Consider the following 21,931-nt stretch of genomic DNA (forward strand, 5'->3'; position numbering starts at 1 on the left):
TTAAAAAAGATCATAATAAATTTCATTACTTCTATTCTAAAAATAATATAATTTATTTATAAAAGTACTTTCATACCACATAGTATAGACTTTAATTTAAATACATTAATACAACCTTTTTCAAATTATCTCTTTTTGTAATAATATCCTCTAAGATTTTAGTCTTCTTTATTAATTATTTATTCTTTTATTACTAACAAATTATTATTCTCTTATGAAATTTAAACAGTCTTTTTCAATAAAAAATATTAATACAAAAACAAATGCTTTTCTTTAAGAATATATAAAAAAACCTTAATTTATTATTTTTATGAAACTTCAAAATTATATTCTTTTTATTAACTAACGAAGAATAACAAAAGACCAAGAAAGAAAAGCCTTCAATTTAATAAGCACATTTTGTCTCTCTTGGAGTTGGTGGCATTTCTGCAAAATAGAAATAATCAGGACATTGTTGTTGTCCAATAATTTCCGGACATTCAGTTTGTAAAAATTTATCTGCTGATGGAGTGAAACAAACATTTACTGAAGTGAGCATTTGTTTATCTTCAGGATTTTCACATCTCCATTGAACTGGAGCAAGGAAACCACGAACAGAAAGTAAGTCATTAATTTTTTGTTTAGAATAAACGTATTGTTTACCAGGAATGTAATTATAATGTCTTAATGTTGTCCATACGTTATAATTTTGGAAAAGAAGTAAAGTAGCATTGAAATATCCATATGGAGTATGATATTCTTTTGGTAAACATGTTCCATGAATAACATATGATTTAGCTGCTATATCACATTCACTATATCCACTCCAATAATTAGATATTTCTGATTGATAGAAATAATTATGATTTATTAAATTTGGTATAAAACTCTCTAAATCATCCCTTCTTCCATCAAAGTCACAACACTTCTTTGTTGTTCCATCTTCAATTACAGCTAATCCATTTAATACCATCCCATCTTCAATTATTACTTTATCTTTTGGAATACTACACTTCTCAATTGAACACATTCCTCCAATCCAATTATATGACAACATATATTTTGAGTCTTTCGAAACTTCATACTTCTTATATGAGTCACACCATGTCCCTAGTGCTGAAACAATAAATATCACTCCAATCATTTAATTGTTTAAATTTTATTTTTAAAAGTTCTTTTGGATCTCTTAATTTTTCAAGTTCATTTTCTTTTTCAAATATCTTTTTTTTTAATTTTTATAAATTTTGTTATATATAACTTTAAAAATTATTGGATCTTTTCTTAAATTATTTTTCTAAATACAAAGTATCAAACCAATACGTCTCTCTAACAAAATACTAAATAAGTACCACCCCTTTATAAATAAATTAGTTGTTCAAAGTTATATTTGTTTTTGTTAATGTAATTTATTTTTTGTTTTTCCTTTCTATTACTTGGGTTTAAATTCCTTAAAATAATGGGAAAAATCTTCAATTAGTATCTTTTTATTTTTAGCTTTTCATTTAATTGTTCATTTTATAAAATTTAATATATCACTTTTTTAAAAAGTATAAATTGTATTTTAAGAGAGTTTAGTATTTGTAATAGAAAACATTTTATTAAATAATACAATAAACCCCCAATGTATATTTAAAACAAAAGCTATACCTTTTTTATTGAAACACCTCCTTTCTTTCATAATACTTTTTATACCCCCAAATTTATTAACTCTAATTGATTTTTCATTAACGCCATCAAATAAACAAATTTACTATTCAATCAATATTTTTGTTTTTTTTTTTTAATTCTTTGCCATTATTTTTATAAATCAAAAAATTCTTTTTGAGGTTATTTGTTATTTGATTAAATACAAAATGAAAGAAAGATAAAGAGAATAATAGAAGAATGAAAATGATAAATAAATATAAATGATAAAATAATATTTAAATATCTATAATTTATTAGAATGACTTACTATTTAACTTATATTGTTATTTTTACTTCTTTTTTATTTTGTGATATGTTGTGTTATTTCTATTTGATTATATTTTTGTTATATTATTTTTGTTGTTTATCTCATAAATTATGTTTTATTTCATTTATTGTCTTAAATCACAACTATCCAGTCATTAGTGTTGTTACAACATGAAACAACAATATTAAAGAAGAGTCAAAAACAAAGACACTCACAATAAAAGAAGAAAGACATATAAAAAGAAACAAGAAGAAGTAAAGAAGAAATAAGAAAAATTGAATAAAAGTATTTCTTTTGAAAATAGACTCTCAAATGATATAATTTATTCCCCTTTTTATTTCTTTTCCTTTCTTGATTCATTCTTTTTCTTTATTTACGTTAAAAAAAGGAAAAAAAAAAGTATAAAAACTGAGAATAAAACGAATATTTTCTAAAAATAAATGAAAAAAGGAGAAAATAATAAACTGTAAAAATTATTGCGTGAGATGGCTCTTGCATCTATTCACAGTGCTTTTTATCCCCTTGATAAAGTGATGGAAATATCAGGTCCTACAGAAAGGCCATTCTCTATTCTTAAAGCACAAACCACTCGATTAATATCAACATATGTACATATTAACCCTGAATTTCAATATCATGACGTTCCAAGGGTAATACTTACAGAACCTAAAACTCCAATGCATAATTATGGATTAGATAATAGTAATTATGAATTAATTGTACGTGTTGGAGATATATTAGGTACTTCTACATCATTTGAAGGAAAAGAATATTCAATGAATCCAAATGTTATTACACAATATAAAGTTATTAGTAAATTAGGACAAGGAACATTTGGACAAGTATTTAAATGTAAAGATCTTCAACATGATAGAGAAGTTGCTATTAAAATATTAAAAAATAAAAAAGCATATTTTAGACAAGGAATGCTTGAAATTACCGCTTTATTGTTATTAAATAAATTTTATGATACAAAAAAACAAATAGTAGAAATCTTAGATCACTTTTTATATTGTAATCATCTTTGTATTGTCACAGAATTACTTGGATGTTCATTATATGAATTAATGAAATTAAACAAAAAATCTGGATTTTCATTACCAACTATTCAAACTTTAAATAAACAAATATTAGAATGTCTTGTTGTTTGTAAACAAGCATGTATTATTCATTGTGACATTAAACCAGAAAATATATTATTAACAGGAATATCATCAAAACTAAAACTAATTGATCTTGGTTCATGTTGTTTTGATAATTATTCATTATATTCATATATCCAATCAAGATTTTATCGTGCACCAGAAGTATGTATTGGTTATAGATATAATTGTGCAATAGATATGTGGTCTTTTGGTTGTATGGTTGCAGAAATGTTCTTTGGAATTCCATTATTTGTTGCAAATAGTGAATTAGGATTATTAAGAAAACAAATTAAATTCCTTGGAATGCTTCCAGCAGAGATGTTAAATAGTGGAACTAAAACAGAAAATTATTTCAATCGTTTCTATCATGCAGATGGTACTTTTGAGTATGTTTTGAAAGATGATGAAGAATTTGAAGAAGAATATTGTGTAGAATTACCTGAAGAAAAGGATTACTTTAAGAAAAAGAGTTTAAAGGAATTAGTGTATTTACATAATATTATTTTAGATGTTTCTAAAATTCCTGTTGATCCTGCAACATTACGACTTACATTATTTGATTTTTTGAGTAAATGTTTAGCATACAAACCAGAAGATAGATTAACTCCACAAGAGGCATTAGTTCATCCATTGTTTAATGCAAAATTAAAATCAGAAAAGGATATGAAAAAGAAAGTAAAAGTACCAAATTTACAACTAAAAACTCCAAAGAAAAAACATGAAATTAAGAAAGAAGATAGATTACAAGAGTTAGGATATAATTCAAATAGAATTAATACTAATTCCCCATTAGACTATTATAAAGCATTTTTAAAACAATTGGAACAAGGACATATTCCATTAATTACTGAAGAAAATCCATTTGAAGAAGAAATGACTCCGGAAAGTCTTTCATTAGTTTTCCAAAAGGAAAGAATGATTCCACAAACAAAAATAGAAAAACAATGTCATACACCAAGAAGAATTCGTGCTGTTTCATTTGATGGACCTGCAATTAATAAAGAAGTTCATCAAACAAAAGTTCCTTTACATACTCACACTGGTTCATTAGGTACAATTGAATCAACAGAATCTAAATCAAAGAAGAAAAATTATAAAATTCCTACTCTCAAAAAAGTCAGTCGTGAAGGTTCTGGTTCATTAATGTCATCTTCTGAACCTTCAAATTCAACAGTAAGTACTCCAAGAAGAAGACTCTTATCACTTGTTTCTCCTAGAAAAACAGAATCTCCACAAGAAAGTCCAAGAAGTTCAACTAAATTAAGTTTCCTTATACCTTCATTTATGAGAAAAAGAAGTAATTCTCCAAGTGGAGGAAGTTCAGATAATGAAGGTTCTGTTCAAGAACTTTCATCAACTCCTGAAAGATGATTTTTTTTAATTTATTTCCATTCATCATTTGATACTTTGTAAATCAATAATTTAATAATCTTTCATTTGTTATTGTTTTTGAATGATTTTAAAATAATAATTTTGATTTATGTTGATATTATTTCCTTTAAAAAACACAAAATGATAGAATTATGTTATTTTTAACCCTAAAAAAAATTAAAATAAAAATTAAAAAAATTTCAGAAAGAAATGGTTTGTGGATTGTGCATTGTTAAATACATGATTATATCATATCACTTCATATGAAAAGAAAATACATATTCAATGAATATAGCAAAAACAAACATCAAGGTTACGAAGAGAATATTTAATGAAAAAAAGTATGGAAAAATATGATAAAACACGACTTGACAAACAAGCCATTATTGCTCAAACAATTGAGAATGGAACTCAATTGCCTGCTCATGCAAAAGAAGGGTTTGATGTTGCAATGACTAGAATGGATGCTGAAGATGATGCAACAAGACAAGTTTCAACATACGATAGTGAATATGCAATGGCAGGAGTTAAAGATCCAAATGTTTTTATTACAACATCAAAAGACCCATCAAGCAAATTAAAAGAATTTGTTAAAGAAATTAAGTTAATTATTCCAAATTCAACAAGAATTAACAGAGGTAATATTCAAATTAAACAATTAGTTGAAACATGTAGAAGTCATGATGTAACTGATTTGATTATTGTTCATGAAAATAGAGGAGAACCAGATGGAATGATTATTTCACATTTTCCATATGGACCAACAGCATATTTTGGGTTATATAATGTTGTTTCTAGACATGAAACAAAAACATCTAAAACATTTAGTGAAGTATATCCACACTTAATATTTGATAATCTCACTACACCATTAGGTAAACGATTTGAAATGATACTTAAATATTTATTCCCTGTACCAAAAAGTGATTCAAAAAGAGTAATGACATTTTCTAACAGTAGTGATTATATTACATTTAGACATCATGCATATGATTATAATGAAGAACATCAATTAGTTCTTCAAGAAATTGGTCCAAGATTTGATTTACGACCATACCAAATCAAACTAGGAACAATTGATATGGATTATGCAGAAAATGAATGGATATTAAGAAGTTTCATTAATTCAGCTTCAACAAGAAAATTACTTTGATTGAAATTAAATATTTTTTAATACCTCATTAACATTTAATTTTATGTTGCATAACTTTCTTCATCAATTTTATTCAACTTCAAAATGTCATTAATTTATTATAACAAATGAATAAGAATAACATCAGTGAACTTTATGCACAATGTATTCAATTATGTAACACAAATAAAGTCAATAAAAAAAATGCATGGGATGTTCCTATTATTGATTTGATGCAAGACATAATTAATGAAAATGATGATAAAAGCAAATTCCAAAGAGCTAGTACTTCTATTGATGCTTCATTGTTGATTTATTCTTATAGAGTTGATGATATTTATCAAGCATTTGCTAATTTTGCTGAATTAATAACTACAAATCAACTAGACAAAGAAGTAAATGTTCAAAGTCAACAAACTGAGTATAAAGATAAGACTCTTCATATAAGAAAACCTAAAAAACTCAAATTACAAACACTTGAAAAATATCCAGCAAATTTAATTAATAAATCTTCAAGAAAGTCATATCAAAATGACTTGTTGTTCAAAGTATATCTTCAAAAATATAATACTCATTTTTTATCATTAATTGGTGATCACGCTTCATTTCTTGGTGATTGGAATCAATCCATTAATATCACTTCTTATGTTCAAGACGATTTAACTACAGAAATACCTTGTTGTCTCAATTTTGATAAAATTCAACAACACCATATAACTTCACAACATTCTCAACAACTACAACAACATCAATATGATTTTACAGAATTGGATGATTTATGTGGTGAGGATAAACAAAAACCAATTCTTGGAATACCTGTTACAACACCTGGATATTCTTATTACAACAAATTATTATTTAAAGAATGGTATCATAACCAAAAAAGGCATTCAAATAGACACAGAGAGAAATCAAAGACAAGAGAAATTGACTTAACAATAATTCCAAATCACATAACACTACCTTTGCTTTCTTCTTACACATATTCTACTTTTAAAAAGAAAGAAATACCTAAATTTTCACTTCCTACTAAAATATTGAAATGGTCAGTAAATTGGAGTGTTGATTCATTAGGTCATTGGGATGATGATATTATTGAGAATGACTCTTCTTATGATGAAGTTGAAGATACTTTTATTGATAATGGTATGAAATCTTGTGTCACTGAAGTAACAACTTGTCTCAGTCAGAGTCATTCACAATGGAATATTATTCAACCACCAAAACAATTTAATACAAATCCACTCCAATGTGTAGAACATCAAAAAACACTTGATTACCCAACACTAGAACAATGTGTTCAATCAGTGATTCTTAATTCTAACACAAAAACTATTTCATTTGAAACAATATACAACCAAACACTTCTTCAATTATCATCTAAATTACATCCAGAAGCTACTATTCATTATGTTTTTGTAGTGACATTGATATTAGCAAATAAGAAACAGTATCATCTCTTAAACCCATCAATAAATCAATTATCAGTGAAAATCATTGACTAATTCATTCATTTAGAATTTATGATAGAAGGGATTTAACATTATTTGTGCAATTTCAAAAAGGAATTGATATTTTAAAACGAAAAAAAACAGTTTAGTATTTTTAGACATCAATTACAAATAAAGATTTTGACTTTTTCATTTTTGAAAAGGACATTTTTGAGCTGTTGGCATGTTGTAGAAATGACTCGAAGTTCTTCTATAATTAAACAAGTCATTCAACAGTTAAAAAAAGTCCAGATTTATTTCAAGTTCATTTTGACAGGACATTCAATCTTGTTGTCAATCGTCATGTTTTTATTTCAAGAAAGCATTGAACTAACTTTATTGGTCAAGTCAAGCAAGGTATTGTTTATCTCAAAGACTATCTGTTCTCTGTAGTACTTCATTAGTCCGTCCATGAGAACCATCAAAATTGAAAACCCTAACCGAACCCTAGAAATTTTCTAAAAATAAGAAATAAGAATAATCCCGAAAGGACATAACCAAAGAATGTAAGAAATGAAGAAAATGAAGAGGAATGATTAAGTTAAATTCATTCACAAAGAAAAGGAATGAACAACAGAATTTTTTTGAAGAAGAAACCCTCCAGGAATATTTAAAGAGAATAAGAAACTAAAAAAGTTCAAAGAAGAAAATGGCAAAGAGATTTTTCTTTACATCGGAAAGTGTTTCTGGAGGACATCCAGATAAAATGTGTGATCAAATCTCCGATGCTATTCTTGATGCATGCCTTGCACAAGATCCAAAATCACATGTTGCATGTGAAACAGCAACAAAAACAGGACTTATTTTAGTTCTTGGAGAAATTACTACTAATGCAGTTATTGATATTCCAAAGATTGTAAGAGGAGTTGTTAAATCTATTGGATATGATGATACAAATAAAGGATTTGATTATCAAACATGTTCAGTTCTTTCATGTGTTGAACAACAAAGTCAAGATATTGCTAAAGGAGTTCATGTTGAAAAGAAAGAAGAAGATATTGGAGCAGGAGATCAAGGAATTATGTTTGGATATGCTACTGATGAAAGTAAAGAAATGATGCCATTAACACATGTTTTAAGTACAAAATTAATTTTAAGACTTCAAGAATGTAGAGAAAAAGGAATTTTACCATGGCTTAGACCCGATTCGAAATCACAAGTTACATTAGAATATGAAGAAGTTGAAGGACATTTAAAACCAATTAGAGTTCATACTATTGTTATTTCAACACAACATGCAGACAATGTAAGTAATGAAGAAATTGCAAAAGGATTAGAAGAAGAAGTTACACAAAAAGTTATTCCAAAAGAACTTATGGATGATAAAATGTTAAGATATTATAATCCAAGTGGAAGATTTGTTATTGGAGGACCAATGGGAGATGCAGGATTAACAGGAAGAAAGATTATTGTAGATACATATGGAGGATGGGGAGCACATGGAGGAGGAGCATTCTCAGGAAAAGATTCAAGCAAAGTTGATAGATCAGGAGCATATTGTGCAAGATGGATTGCTAAGAGTTTAGTTCATGCAGGACTTTGTCATAGAGTTCTTGTTCAATTAAGTTATGCTATTGGTGTTTCACATCCATTAAGTATTAATGTAAATACATATGGAACTGGAATTTGTGAGGAGATCAATATTGGTTGATATTGTTAATAAGAACTTTGATATGAGACCAGGAATGATTATTAAAGAATTAGGATTAACAAGACCAATTTTCCAAAAGACAGCAGTTGGAGGACATTTTGGAAGAAATGATCCAGATTTCAAATGGGAATTTCCAAAGGAATTAGAAATTCCAGCTGAACTTAAACCAAAATTGTTGAAGAATGAACCATAAATTGAATACTTTTTAATCCATATTTTTGATTATTTCAACAAATAAATTGAATTTTACTTTCTTAACCATTAATTTAAATTATTCTAAATCATCAAACAACTTTTATTTTATTGCTACATAATCTTTTTAATACTTCTTAATTGTGTTAAATTGGTTTAAATAAGGAAAAATTTTTCTATAATTCTTTTTGAACAATCAGTGTTTGTTTGTCAATTCTTTCATAACTAATAAGTCTCAAATCAATTCTTTGCTATTCCAATACAATACTAATTCATTGTAAAGAGAGATGCAAAGTGATGTTGTGAAAATACCATCTTAATAATTACAAAAAGAATAAAAAGAATAAAAGGAACTTAAAACTATAGTTTTACTATACTCAGTCAAAATAAATGGAACAGAGTCTAGAAGATAAGAAAAAAGGAAAATCAACTAAAGCAGGAGATGAAACAAGTCGTATTCGAATGAAGAAAACATTACACAAACATCTCACAGACCTTATGAATGCTATGGGAAAGAAGATGACATTAAATGAATTAGTGGAAATATTATGTGATGATTTTATTAAACATGGAGACACTAATAAACGATGGACATTAAATAAACCAACTCAATCATCAAATGTAAGTGCATTAGGAAAAGAATTTTATTTATCAGAACAATACTACAAATTACTGTTTGAAGGATTATATTAATTATTGATGTTTTTAATTGAATTAACATGGCATTTTCAACGATTTAATTTCTTCAACTCGTCTAATTGGTGTAATAGCGTTGGCACCATTTCGTCTCCAACTGGGACTTTTTCTTGAAGAAATTGGAGAGCTGAGGCATGGTCATGTGAAAATAATGAAAAGTATAATTGAGCTAAAATGTTAGATACTCCACGAGCAATTTCTGATCGTTGATTCTTTTCTGCTTCTCTCATGACAAATTCCAATAACTCATTAATACTTACTCTTGTCATTTCTTTTCTTAATATAAGTTGACCATAACAAAGGAGTGATTCACAATAACATAATAAAGCTTCGTCTATTCTTTCTTTACTGCTTAATTTATCTCCTTTGTGTTTAAGTGTTCTTGCATCTTCTGAAAGGTTACGTTCAGATAGTTTCTTTTTAGAGTCTTCTTCTTTTGTTTTTTGGCTATGACTATGTCTTCTAGATGATCGACTATTTGATCTTTTTGATCTACGTGGTGATTTGTTTTCACTATTTCGTTTATTATCACCTCTTCCTTCTGATGATTTTCTTTCAACTTCTCTTCCACGTGAATCTTTTTCTTTTACTTTACTTTCTGTTTTTTCATTTTCTTTTGTCTTTTGGGAATGATTTAACGAAATTGTCATTTTGAGAACAGGTTTCTTTTCAGTCGGTTTTAGCGTTTCATCTTTTCTGTGAAATTTTTGTTCAATTCTGTAGATCATATCTTTGTTTTTAGATGGTTTAATTGTTTTTGTTGTTGTATCATCAGTAAATTCAAATTCTAGAAACGTTTTCATCACGTTATAAATTTCTTCATCATACATGTTTTATTCTCAAACGATAGTTTAAAAAGATTTTTTCATTAGTTCTTCTAAAATTTTTGAATAACTAAAAATCATCTCAATTTGTGTTATTAATAAATCAAGAAAAAAGCCATAAAGTTAGATAAGTAAAGATAGTTGATAAAATGACTGACAAACCAACTAGTCTTATATTTCTTTCTTTTATAATTAATTTTATTAAAGTATAAATATTAGTGGTAGTAAAAGGTTTATTTTCATAATGACTACTATTCTGGATTTTTTGAAAAGATGTATTTTTTTGTTGTGTGATTGTTGTGTTTATTGTACTTTTGATAGAATCTGTTGTGTTCTTTGTAAACGTAGCATTCAACTCTTTTTTAATAATTTTTATACGTGTATTATTGAGACTTTCAGGATATATTATAATCTTCTTTATGTTTTTTGGTTGTTCTATCATAGGAGTCATACCAAAGAACAAAGTGATTGAAGAAAATAACATCAGACCTATTGCAACAATTTTGTTCATTAAAGAATAATGAGTTAAAGACTTCTATTAATTCAATAGATACTAATAAAAATAGAATAGACGCTGATTATTTTTTAAAAAGATTATTTATTTCTTATTAATATAAAATTTATTTTTAAATAACATAAATTAAAAAAAATGTTATATGAAAAGGGTTGTTTTACCCTTTTATTTTTTTAAGAAAAATGATAAAGTGTAATGAAAGGACAAAGAAAACATAGAGCTGTTGAAGGAAATGAAACACCAGCAAGCAAAAGCAGATTACCTCTTGAAAAGGAGATGGAAGAAGCACAAAAGACACATAAGTCAGTACGAGTCAAAAGTAAAAAAGTAGAAAAACAAGATGAGGCAGGTTTAAATGAACAAGAATCAAAAAAAATTGTTGAATCAGCAATGAAGCAATTAAAAGAAGAAAAGGATGCAATGGAAGAAGAGCAAGTAAATGAAAATCCACAAATTGAAGAATTAGAACAAGATGAAGGACAAATGATGGAAATGGAAGACCTTGAAAGTGATGATTTTGAAGATAGTGAAGATGATAAAGATAATGAAGAATATGATGTTAATATTGATGAAGAAACAAAGAACCTTCTTTCAGCGTTTTCTCAAGATGTTCAAGTAGTTGATGTTAATACAATGATTTCACAACAATATGAAGATATTAAGAAAGAAGAAAAGAAAGAAAAACAAAAAGAACAAAATAACCAAATAGAAGGAAAAGAAAAGAAAATCAAAGAAAAAGTCTATCCACAAAAAGTTAAAAAGATTTTTGAAGAGCTTGGAACTTTTTTGAGTCATTATCATGTTGGAAAATTACCAAGAGTCTTTAAATTACTTCCATCATTTGAAGAATGGATTCCATTATTACAAATGACTAATCCATCACAATGGACTCCACATAGTTTATTTGCAGCAACACGTTTATTCCTTCATACAACTAATTCAGAAACAGAACAATTCTTCAAAGTCTTTTTATATCCAATTATTAGACATTCAATTCATCAAAATAAAAAATTACATTTCCAAGAATATTTAGCACTTAAAAAAGCAATTTATCGACCACAAGCATTTTTTAAGGGATTGATCTTCCCTCTTTGCCAAGAGAAAGATGTCACTCTTAAGGAAGCCACAATCATTGCATCTATTTTACACAAAGTTTCTATTCCTTCAAAACATAGTGCAGTTGCACTTTATAAATTGTCAACAATGGAATATAACTCTACTCAAGCTCTATTTTTGAAAACACTATTAGATAAAAAATACTCTCTTCCATATGCTGCTCTTGATGCTGTTGCTAATTATTATATTGGGTTTATTGATAAAAAAGTTGATACACCATTATTATGGCATCAAGGGTTGTTAGTTTTTGTTCAAAGATATTCTAAAGACTTTAAACCACAACAAGTCCAACAATTATTACGATTATGTCAAGTTCATAGGCACCATGCAATTACCCCATTAGTTATTGTCCAGTTACAGAAACAAAAGGATTGATTTGAATTTACACTTTTTTGATTGATTCATAGTTGAAAATGGTTATTTGTTATAAAAAACAATACTTTGGTACGAAAGAGAGTATCTCATCTTCTTTTTTGATTTTTCTTCTTTTGAAAAACAAAGCACTTTACTTCTAATTAATAATGGTTTAACACAAAACTATCTTCTTGAAGATTTTAATTAAAACTCCATCCCTTTTATCAATACAATCTAGAGAATAAAATTTGTATTTTATAATTAGGTTAGAACAAAGAGGTTTTAAGTTAAATTTTATTTATAAAATATATTTTCAATTTATTTTACTCAAAAAATAAGAAATAAGTTTTTAATTTAGTTTAGTAAGTTTATTTTTTGGATAAGATTTAATCTTATTGAGTCAAAAGTCATCTCTAGATGAAAGGTCAATAGATATTTAAGAAGAGGATGTAGGAAAGTGATTGGTATGGAAAACTCAAAGGGTAAAATCTGGTTGAGAGTTCCTTCTAATGTTACAAATGATGTTATGTTTCGTTATTTTAATTGTATTGGTAATATTCTAAGTTTCAAAATTTGTTCTATTGATGACAAAAGTAAAGTAGTGAAGTTAGTTTATGAAAGTGAAGAAGACTGTGAAAAGTTGAGTCATTGTGCCCACAATGTCTGTCTTTTTGATGATGAGTTTAAAGTGACTGTATTGAAACGAGAAGGGAAGGTGTATGGAACAATGGGAACAGATGGGTTTGGATTAAAAAAAGTGGGTAAGAATACTCAATCAACAAGGTCAAAGTATGAAGACATCCACCTTGATTACCCATTAGGGTGGATGTAAGATTGGCTTTTAATTTTATTTTGTTTCTAAGAAGCTTTTTAGTTGGAAAATGTGTAGTTGTACTTGTTGTACAATTTGTTTAGTGAAACAAATTTACTTAACTTTTTAAAAAATAGACATTGTTAGAAATTTTATTTAGAAATAAGTTGAGGTTAATGAAAAAGAAGAATTTTTTTGGTATTGTGAAATGAGAATTTAGACACTAGTCAGTTAGATTAGATGACATTAAACTTTCATCTGAAATTGGTCATTGTATTAATGAAGGTGTTATAAATTATTATAAAAATAAATAAAGTTTAATCAAGGTATTATTTTACATAAGCAAAGAAAAGATAGACACTATGTTAAAGGTTAATTTAAAATATAATGTTGTTTGTTGTAAACAATAAATGTATAAATAATTTATTATTTTCAATAAGAAGATATTTGATTGAACAAAAAAAAGAAATTCAAAAAGGATAAAACAGTCATATCTTGTACAACAAATAGTGGAAATGAAAAACTATTATAAACAATTAGTTCAAATTGATTTTTAATGAATAATTCAAAAGAAGAAATGAACTTTTCTAGTAAAAATTTACAAATTTTTAAAAAAAAGTGTATAGCTATTTTCTAGTAAAAATTAAGTAAAAGAACTAAGAATTAAAACGTAAATTAAATGGGTGAACAACCACAACAAGCCAATAAACATAAAGACTTTCTCAAGGTATATTTTACGTCTGAACAATTAAAAAAAATACCAGTATACATTATATTTCCATTAATTGGGATTACTTACGTTTTAATAATGACATTAATTATCTTTCTTTTACCAAAAGTATATGGAGATTCAAGTCATTATATTTTTTGGTTGATTCTTGGAAATATTATGTACTTTTTAATTACATATAATTTTTATCAATGTCACTATGTCACACCTGAATGTATACCTCAACAATATTACCAAATTAATGAAACAGAAAAAGAAAAATATGAGTATTGTGATAATTGTAAAATGTATAAAGGAGATCGAGTTCATCATTGTAGCACTTCAAATAAATGTATTTATCGATATGATCATTATTGTGGATTTATTGGTAATAGTTTAGGATTTCATAATTATAGGTACTTCTTTCTTTTCCTTTTTTATTTATGGATTTCAATGTTAATTGTTGATTGTCATGTTTATTTCTTATTTACTCATGTTGATATAGTTTGTTATTCCTCTTCATTTCTTTTGTTATTTGCTAATTTTTTATTATGAGCTTTATAAATATTAAAAGAAACTAATCTAAATAGTCACAACTCCCATATTTCGTATTAGTGTTTATCTCATTATTCTTTGGAAATTTAACTTTTGCTTTGACAATGGAAATGGGATTTATTGCTATAACAATTACTTTTAATTATACTTCAAAAGAATTGGTAGAAACATTAGCAACACTTGTTAAAGAAAAACGTTGGACTCCAAACAAACATTATAAATCAATTTTATTAAACTGGAAAGAAGCCATGCAAGTTTCTCCTTCAGAACCTTTGTTTTTAGGTTTCTTACCAACTTCTCCTCGTTTTAAGGATAATAAGAAATTGTAATCCTCAAATTTGGTTTCTTAGTTTTGAAGTTTTTATTTTTTAATTTTACTATATAAAGATTTTAGTTAGTTTAATGTTCATTTAAAGGAGAACTGTTAATTATAACAGAATAAAATGAAAAGATGCAATCCTTTCACCTTTGGGTACTTTAATGAAAGACCAAACGTTGAGGAACAAGAAAGTTCAAAGGAAGCACCTACAGCATTACATATTGTTGTGTATAAAAATAGATTTGATTTTATTGATTATATTGTTCATTCATTAGAATTTGATGTAAATTGTATAGATGAAAAGGGAAATACCCCTTTGCATCTTGCTTGTGCCTTTGGATTTTTGGAGTCTGTTCAGAAATTAATAGAACTAGGTGCTGAGCCAATGGTATATAACAAAAAAGGAATTATTCCTCTCTTTAGTGCTTTAAGAAACAACCACCTCTCAGTTGTTAATTATTTAATTGAGCATTGTAGAAGAGAAATGTTAGCAGCAATAGATTTACGAGGATATTCTGTTCTTCATTACGCAGTATTTATTAATAGTTCAGAATTTTTAGATAAATTAAATAATTTCTGGTGTATTACTGATTTAGTAAATAATAGTTGTAATGATGGAATATCTACTCCTCTTCACATAGCCTCTAGATATGGTACAAATGAGTCACTTCAATGGTTATTGAAACATGACGCTAATACAAAAATTGAGAATGAGATGGGTGAAATTCCACTTATTATTGCAATAAAACATAAACAAATTAGCACAATTAACATTCTTCTTCCATTATCACCTCTCAATGTTCCTGATAATTATGGCCAATTACCTATTCATCATGCAGCGTCAATAGGAAACTTATCATTAATTAAAAAACTTATTGAATTGGATAATGATTCTTTAAATAAGAGTGATACCAATGGTAATTATCCATTCCATTGTGCTCTCAAATCAAATGATATCAATACCATTGATTACTTTTATCCTAATAAACATTACTTTTCTAAATCAAATTCGTATGGAATGACACCTTTAACATTAGCAATTGCATGTGGAAGTACAAAATTATTAAAATATTTACTTGCAAAAGGAGCTTCTCTACAAACTCAAACTCTTTCTGGAACAACCCCATTACTTTGTGCTGTAGCTCATGGAAAATTAGAAATAGCACAACAATTGTTTAACATTGATCCAAGTTTTATTAACGATAGGGATTATAATGGAAATACCGTTTTTCATTATGCTGTTCAAAACTCTAATTTTCGTGTTGTTAAATGGTTATACTCACTTGTAGGTCAATTATTTAATCAACCAAATTATGTTGGAGAAACACCTTTACATATTGCATGTTTGACTAAAAAGTTAAAAATGGTAGTTTTGTTAATAGAACATTGCCATCATCCACTCGTTTGTTTTACAACTACACAAAGAAGCCCTGTCCATTATGCTGTTTTAGGTGGTAATTATGACATAGTTAAATACTTACTTAAAAAAGCACCAACAATTACTTGCCAACCAGATAAGAATAAACTCAATTTCCTTCATTATTGCTGTAATAAAAGTTTCATTTATTTACTTCCATTAATTTTGAAAAAATTCCCATTGTTAATGAACTTTCAAGATGGATGTGGTAGAACACCGTTGCATATTGCTGTTATCAAAAATGACGCACTAGCAGTTTCAACTCTTGTTGAAAGTGGTTGTGATTGTATGATCAAAGATATACGAGGATTGACACCTGCTGAAAGTGCAATTAACAGAGGATATATACATTGTTATAATATCATTCAAAAAATTCCAAAAGAACGTTGGACAACAATTAAGAAGGTAGAAGTAACAAGACAGCCAAATAAATTTGATAATGGAAAAATACTTTCATTAGTTATAGGAATGCACATCAATGTTGTTTGGATTCATAGAAGTGGATGGGCAATTGGTATTGATGAAAGAGGAAATACAGGACTGTTTTCTTTAGACAATTGCAAAACTATTGAACTAAATCCTATTGAAAGACAACAAGTAGAAGCAATTTTAAAAAAGAAGAAATTTGTCAGAAAAGACTTTGAAAAGAAGAATAGAAGTCAATCCGTAGCAATTTCTGACAATATCCTTGAATTTGATGAAGTATTAACCCAAAGTAAATAATTTAAATAACTCTTGTTAACTGTTTTCGATTATATTTTCTCCTTTTCTTTGGAATTTTCTTTATTTTCGTCGTTTTAGTATTTTTAGAACTTAATTGAAGGAAAAAGTTGAATATTTAAACTTCAAATTACAAATATTCATTAATGACTAATCATACTCTGAAACAGAATTTAAGAGTCTTTGTGAAGGAAAGCTTTTCTTTTGTGATTTCCCTGAACTTGCTGTTGATGATGAAATTTTAAATAAAAAACTCATCAAATACAATAATGAATGGAATGCCCAAAAAAGAATGGAAATATTTAGCACTATCGTTGGTCATGTAGGAGAACATGTAAAAATGATAGGACCATTTTACTGTAATTTTGGGAGATACATCAGCATTGGTGATAATTGTATTATTAATTTTAATTGTACTATTCTTGAAGGAGGACCTGTTACTATTGGAAATAGAGTTCTTATTGGTCCAAATTGTAATTTAATTGGTATCTCTCATACTACTTGTGAAAAAATAAGAAATTATGGTGCTTGCACTGCTTTAGGAAAACCAATTGTCATTAAGGATGGTGCATGGCTTGGGGCTGGAGTTATTGTACTTCCAGGTGTAACTATCGGAGAGAATGCAGTAATTGGTGCAGGGAGTGTTGTTACTCATGATATTCCAGACAAGATGGTTGCGGTTGGAAGTCCAGCAAGACCAATAAGAAGAGTATCTGAATATCCAGACTGGACACCAGACCAAAGAGATATACCACTTAATTAAGAAATGATTTTTATAAAACAAGATGAATTATTCAGTTTTATCATCACTTACAGTTTCAGAAGAATTTTCATGAGGTATTAAGTCAGCTTGTTCTAGTTTAATATTTTTGTCATCAGAACACTCTTTTGCTTTAAAAATATCCTCAAATAAAGAAGACAATTCATTTAAATTTTCTTCATTAATATATTCTTCTATCATCATCCCTTTTTTATATAAATGAATACACTTATAATTTTGAAGTGTTACTTTTGCAGTTTTTGTTTTTGTTAATTGAATTGTCCACCCCTTTTTTAATAAAAGATATAACAATGCATTAAAATGTAATACAAATCCATTTCTTGACTTTCTTTTCTTTTCACTAACACTTCCCTTTGGTGCTTTGTCTTTATTCTTTTCCTCAACAACACTTTCTTTTTCTTCTTTTGTCTTTCCTTTTGACTCCATCTAACTAAATTATTTTTTTAAGTTCTTCCTATGTTTTTCATTTTTTCTCTAAAAAAAAATAAATGACAAATAAAAAGTAAACTTCTTAGCAACACCCATCTTTCTTTTCTTGTTCAACTTGTTCTTGTGTTTTATTAGTACTTTGTTTTTGTAGTTTGATTGTTGGTTCATTTGTAGTTGTTTGAACTTCTGTTTGGAAATTACGAGATTGTAAAATACTTTGAACCAACCCCCTAAATGCAGCTTCAACCTTAACATTCAATTTAGCAGATGTTTCAAAAAATTCATATCCTCGTTCATTGGCATATTGTTTCCCTTCTTCATATGAAACTTCTCTAGATTCCATTTCCAAATCAATCTTATTACCAACAATCATGACTTTAACACCTTGAGGACAATATGAACAAACATCAGTAATCCAATCTTGTACAATTTCAAAACTATCTCGACTAAACAAAAAGTAAGTTTTTTAATTTTTTTTCTTATTTTTGTTTTAAAAATTTTGCACTTCTTAATACTAATGAAAATAACAAACCTAGTAATATCATAAACAATTAATGCACCTTGAGTTTCTCTATAAAATTGTGCAACAAGAGATCTATATTGCTCTTGACCACACTACTAAATAAATACCATATCATTTTATTTTTCACAAACTTACTTATATGATATAATAATACACAAAAATAATTAATATAACAAACAGTATCTTTTAATGTCAAATCAACAACACATTGGTCAAGATCCATTTTATATCTGAACAAATCTGTTCCAGATGTAGATTCTGTTGACTCATCAAAACATTTCTTTTATGTAAGTATGTCTTTCTTTTCATTTACTAAAACTAATCAATCACAAACATTGACAAGTTGATTAGCCAAACAAGTTTTCCCAACTCCAGAACCTCCTACTAAAATAATCTACATATCAATGTTTTTTTCTTAAACATTTAGTGACTTAATTATTTCTCTCAAACCGTTAATGGAATGACGGATTTACTCATCTTTTTGTTATCTTTAATAATTAAAGTTCTTCTTAAAAAGGGTTAATTAAACAGAAAAAATTTTTCTTATTCTTTTTTATTCGTAATCTATTTATGGAAATTATGTTATATAAAACTATATAAATAATCATTTAAACTTCATCAAAACCAAAAATATATTATTAATGGTTGATTTAAAAAAGAAGTGACTTACACATAAATTTTAGAATGAGATTTATTAAACTATTAAATTTAATATTTTATCATACAAAAACTAATAATATCCATTTCATTCACTTTTCTCAAAGTAATGAAGTACTAAATCATGTAACTCTAAAAATAACATTTTTTTTGGTGTTTTACACAACTTCAGATAATCAAAAAATTGAAACTAAAGACTTTAAAAAGGACAAAAAAAAACAATCTTTTCTTGACTTTTCTTTTTTGTTTTAAAAATTTTGTTTCTTATTTGAGGTTTATTTTATTATTTTCTTTTTTAGAGTAATTCAGTTTTATATTAAAGAATTTTTTCTTTTACTAATAAATTATTACATTCATAGATAAATTAATGACAAATTAAAATGTGAAGTTATTGAGTTTGGGTGATGAGTTATTGTTGATAAGTAAGTTTTTTTTTTTAAACTTCCACTTCTTAAAAACAACTGAATGTATAATAAATTGTTCAATATTTTTGAAGTTGAACTTAAAATAAATATTAAGATTTAAATAAGATTAAATAAATGAAAAGTGAAATGAGTGAAAAAGAGATTAATTACTTCTTAATCATCATCGTGTCTTCCTCTAAGTTGAGTATTAATTTGTTTAGTCATCAAAGTTCTCTTATTTTGTTCTGAAACTCCAATTTGGCATCTGCAATTATTAGTAATTTCTTTACTCTTGCTGAAATAAATAGCATCAAGAATTTGTCTCATTCTGCTTTCTGTTTCTTCAACAAATGTACCGATGTTAATAATATGAGAATCTTTCTGAGTAGTAGATAATACCTTTTCGTTTTGTCTAGTAAGAGATCCTGCAAATGCAACTTTACCTGTTGCTTCACAGTCAGTTTCCATATAAAGAATTACTGTTGATGTAAGTCTATATTCTGCTTTTGATGTTCCTTTTGGAATAACTTCAATGACATTAATTGAATCCCATGTTCCTTTCATTGGATTTCCTTTCTTACTTTGATCAGCTGTTTTCTTCATTAAAACACAAACAGCAAATCCGTCATCAATATCCCAACAGTATACACTATGAACTCCTCCTTCATAATACATTTCTCTATACATATCAAATGCATCATTTAAACTAATTTCTAATTGTCTTAATTCATCACTTGGAAGTCCTCCTTCTGGGAATGCTGGGAAATATTTATTAGAAAATGGTGACCTATATGAATCTCCATCTCTACAATAATCACATATCAAAAATGACTTCTTGGCAGTTGTGTCTTCAACAATTTTTAATGGTTGGTCAGTTGCTGACAAAAGATCATCAGTTAAATCTGGGCAAAGATCTATTAACATTTGAAGATTATCTTCAACCTTTTGTGGTGGAAGTCTTCTCATAAGATCTAAAGCATAATCAAGTGGGTCTGTTTGTGACATGTCTTGTATTTTTTCAGTTCTTTTTTTAAGTTTCTTCTGTCTTTCTCCAACTTTATTAGTTCCTTTCTATTTTTATTTTTTATTTCTTTATTTTATGATTATCATTCTTGTTAATAACAAAAATTTTTTTATCATTTTTGATATATTTATCAAAATTTATTTCTTTCTAATGTAGTTTTGAGTGAAAATTTTCTTTCTTGAAAAACTGTTGTATAGGATGATTTATCTTATATTATATTTTAGAGATTCACAGTGTAATATAAAGCTTATTTTTCTTTGTATATTTAAAGACCTTTAAAGAATCTAAAAGGAACTTCAAAAAAATTGGTAGATTTTTCAGGAATAAGGAAAAATATGAAAAGTCAAGAGAATAAAATAGTAAGAAAATGAACTATTAAGAATGAGACTTAAAAGAAATAAAAAAGACTTTGAAAAGAAAAATAAGAGAAAATTCATGGAAATGAAAAAGATCGTTGGAAATGTCCAAACCCTTCAATTATTTAAACTCAACTCAAGAATTAAAAAACACAATCAAAGAAGAAGTGGTAATGTCAGTCTTTAAACCAGTTGAAACGTCATTGTATGAAGTAACAATTTATAATGAGCCAACTGTTATACATTCTACTCCAAGTCCGATGATAGAAATGTCAGAAAGTCGAGTTATAAAAACACCAAAAATTGTTAAAGCAATTATGCCAAAGAAAGGAAAGGGAAAAAGATTTTGGAGTCCTGAAGAAAAGGCTTTTGCAATTGAGAAAGCAAAACTAATTGGATTGTCTAAAGCAGCACGAGTTCTTCAAAATGATTATTGTAATGTTTATGGTGATTTATCACCAAGTACTTTACAATATTGGGTTTCAAGAAATAAAGAAAGTGTTTCTCATTAAAAGTAAAGCAGTTAATTCAATGTTAATAGAATTATTTCTATTCTTCCTTCTTCATTTGTGACTAAATAAGTTTATACTTCTTCTAGTAATTCTACAGAGTATGTGTGGTTGTGATTGAATCAGTATTCCATGACATCAATCATGTTTTTTATGACAAGGTTTTTAGTTTCTTTAATGATGTTAATGTCAATTTTTAATTCTTTAATTAATTTATTACTTTCTTTATTTATTAATCCATTTATTGAAATTACTACTGGATTTATTTTGACATCTTTTAATTTTTCTATTTTCATTAA

General features: G+C 27.0%; 16 protein-coding genes across 16 annotated transcripts, besides 1 other annotated feature; 10 read left to right on the forward strand and 6 right to left on the reverse strand.

Annotated features, from left to right (window-relative positions):
• Nucleotides 1–375: 375 nt before the first annotated feature.
• On the reverse strand, nucleotides 376–1,123 carry EHI_004880 (uncharacterized protein; the record flags this gene model as incomplete). The annotated part of the gene is made up of 1 exon (XM_645610.2): nucleotides 376–1,123. The coding sequence occupies one exon, from the start codon at nucleotides 1,121–1,123 to the stop codon at nucleotides 386–388; it is 738 nt and encodes a 245-aa protein (XP_650702.1). The 3' UTR covers nucleotides 376–385.
• A 1,295-nt stretch (nucleotides 1,124–2,418) lies between these two features.
• EHI_004890 (serine/threonine-protein kinase, putative) lies at nucleotides 2,419–4,449 on the forward strand (the record flags this gene model as incomplete). The annotated part of the gene is made up of 1 exon (XM_645609.2): nucleotides 2,419–4,449. The coding sequence occupies one exon, from the start codon at nucleotides 2,419–2,421 to the stop codon at nucleotides 4,447–4,449; it is 2,031 nt and encodes a 676-aa protein (XP_650701.2).
• A 331-nt stretch (nucleotides 4,450–4,780) lies between these two features.
• Nucleotides 4,781–5,602, forward strand: EHI_004900 (U3 small nucleolar ribonucleoprotein IMP4, putative; the record flags this gene model as incomplete). The annotated part of the gene is made up of 1 exon (XM_648778.1): nucleotides 4,781–5,602. One exon carries the CDS (start codon nucleotides 4,781–4,783, stop codon nucleotides 5,600–5,602), a length of 822 nt encoding a protein of 273 aa, XP_653870.1.
• A 107-nt stretch (nucleotides 5,603–5,709) lies between these two features.
• Nucleotides 5,710–7,086, forward strand: EHI_004910 (uncharacterized protein; the record flags this gene model as incomplete). The annotated part of the gene is made up of 1 exon (XM_645607.2): nucleotides 5,710–7,086. The coding sequence occupies one exon, from the start codon at nucleotides 5,710–5,712 to the stop codon at nucleotides 7,084–7,086; it is 1,377 nt and encodes a 458-aa protein (XP_650699.1).
• A 634-nt stretch (nucleotides 7,087–7,720) lies between these two features.
• EHI_004920 (S-adenosylmethionine synthetase, putative) lies at nucleotides 7,721–8,915 on the forward strand (the record flags this gene model as incomplete). Its single annotated transcript, XM_001913609.1, has 2 exons — nucleotides 7,721–8,674; nucleotides 8,736–8,915. 2 exons carry the CDS (start codon nucleotides 7,721–7,723, stop codon nucleotides 8,913–8,915), a joined length of 1,134 nt encoding a protein of 377 aa, XP_001913644.1.
• Nucleotides 8,916–9,304: 389 nt separating this feature from the next.
• On the forward strand, nucleotides 9,305–9,607 carry EHI_004930 (uncharacterized protein; the record flags this gene model as incomplete). The annotated part of the gene is made up of 1 exon (XM_648749.1): nucleotides 9,305–9,607. The coding sequence occupies one exon, from the start codon at nucleotides 9,305–9,307 to the stop codon at nucleotides 9,605–9,607; it is 303 nt and encodes a 100-aa protein (XP_653841.1).
• A 35-nt stretch (nucleotides 9,608–9,642) lies between these two features.
• Nucleotides 9,643–10,440, reverse strand: EHI_004940 (uncharacterized protein; the record flags this gene model as incomplete). Its single annotated transcript, XM_645604.1, has 1 exon — nucleotides 9,643–10,440. The coding sequence occupies one exon, from the start codon at nucleotides 10,438–10,440 to the stop codon at nucleotides 9,643–9,645; it is 798 nt and encodes a 265-aa protein (XP_650696.1).
• Nucleotides 10,441–10,537: 97 nt separating this feature from the next.
• On the reverse strand, nucleotides 10,538–11,044 carry EHI_004950 (uncharacterized protein; the record flags this gene model as incomplete). The annotated part of the gene is made up of 1 exon (XM_645603.2): nucleotides 10,538–11,044. The coding sequence occupies exon 1, from the start codon at nucleotides 10,916–10,918 to the stop codon at nucleotides 10,538–10,540; it is 381 nt and encodes a 126-aa protein (XP_650695.1). The 5' UTR covers nucleotides 10,919–11,044.
• A 99-nt stretch (nucleotides 11,045–11,143) lies between these two features.
• On the forward strand, nucleotides 11,144–12,439 carry EHI_004960 (bystin, putative; the record flags this gene model as incomplete). Its single annotated transcript, XM_643780.1, has 1 exon — nucleotides 11,144–12,439. One exon carries the CDS (start codon nucleotides 11,144–11,146, stop codon nucleotides 12,437–12,439), a length of 1,296 nt encoding a protein of 431 aa, XP_648872.1.
• A 445-nt stretch (nucleotides 12,440–12,884) lies between these two features.
• EHI_004970 (uncharacterized protein) lies at nucleotides 12,885–13,250 on the forward strand (the record flags this gene model as incomplete). The annotated part of the gene is made up of 1 exon (XM_647418.1): nucleotides 12,885–13,250. One exon carries the CDS (start codon nucleotides 12,885–12,887, stop codon nucleotides 13,248–13,250), a length of 366 nt encoding a protein of 121 aa, XP_652510.1.
• Nucleotides 13,251–13,908: 658 nt separating this feature from the next.
• Nucleotides 13,909–14,822, forward strand: EHI_004980 (zinc finger protein, putative; the record flags this gene model as incomplete). The annotated part of the gene is made up of 2 exons (XM_647767.1): nucleotides 13,909–14,442; nucleotides 14,529–14,822. 2 exons carry the CDS (start codon nucleotides 13,909–13,911, stop codon nucleotides 14,820–14,822), a joined length of 828 nt encoding a protein of 275 aa, XP_652859.1.
• Nucleotides 14,823–14,936: 114 nt separating this feature from the next.
• On the forward strand, nucleotides 14,937–17,712 carry EHI_004990 (ankyrin, putative; the record flags this gene model as incomplete). The annotated part of the gene is made up of 2 exons (XM_647768.1): nucleotides 14,937–16,944; nucleotides 17,120–17,712. 2 exons carry the CDS (start codon nucleotides 14,937–14,939, stop codon nucleotides 17,710–17,712), a joined length of 2,601 nt encoding a protein of 866 aa, XP_652860.1.
• Nucleotides 17,713–17,739: 27 nt separating this feature from the next.
• EHI_005000 (uncharacterized protein) lies at nucleotides 17,740–18,156 on the reverse strand (the record flags this gene model as incomplete). The annotated part of the gene is made up of 1 exon (XM_647740.1): nucleotides 17,740–18,156. One exon carries the CDS (start codon nucleotides 18,154–18,156, stop codon nucleotides 17,740–17,742), a length of 417 nt encoding a protein of 138 aa, XP_652832.1.
• An 85-nt stretch (nucleotides 18,157–18,241) lies between these two features.
• EHI_005010 (Rab family GTPase) lies at nucleotides 18,242–19,159 on the reverse strand (the record flags this gene model as incomplete). The annotated part of the gene is made up of 5 exons (XM_647741.1): nucleotides 18,242–18,605; nucleotides 18,692–18,774; nucleotides 18,861–18,962; nucleotides 19,017–19,076; nucleotides 19,133–19,159. The coding sequence occupies 5 exons, from the start codon at nucleotides 19,157–19,159 to the stop codon at nucleotides 18,242–18,244; spliced, it is 636 nt and encodes a 211-aa protein (XP_652833.1).
• Nucleotides 19,160–19,892: 733 nt separating this feature from the next.
• On the reverse strand, nucleotides 19,893–20,748 carry EHI_005020 (F-actin capping protein beta subunit, putative; the record flags this gene model as incomplete). The annotated part of the gene is made up of 1 exon (XM_647771.2): nucleotides 19,893–20,748. The coding sequence occupies one exon, from the start codon at nucleotides 20,746–20,748 to the stop codon at nucleotides 19,918–19,920; it is 831 nt and encodes a 276-aa protein (XP_652863.1). The 3' UTR covers nucleotides 19,893–19,917.
• Nucleotides 20,749–21,227: 479 nt separating this feature from the next.
• EHI_005030 (uncharacterized protein) lies at nucleotides 21,228–21,635 on the forward strand (the record flags this gene model as incomplete). Its single annotated transcript, XM_647743.1, has 1 exon — nucleotides 21,228–21,635. One exon carries the CDS (start codon nucleotides 21,228–21,230, stop codon nucleotides 21,633–21,635), a length of 408 nt encoding a protein of 135 aa, XP_652835.1.
• A 4-nt stretch (nucleotides 21,636–21,639) lies between these two features.
• Nucleotides 21,640–21,931: part of a repeat region that runs on past the window's edge.

This window comes from Entamoeba histolytica, genomic scaffold, assembly GCF_000208925.1.
Source record: "Entamoeba histolytica HM-1:IMSS scf_1104750516339 genomic scaffold, whole genome shotgun sequence".
NCBI classification, from domain to species: domain Eukaryota; phylum Evosea; order Mastigamoebida; family Endamoebidae; genus Entamoeba; species Entamoeba histolytica.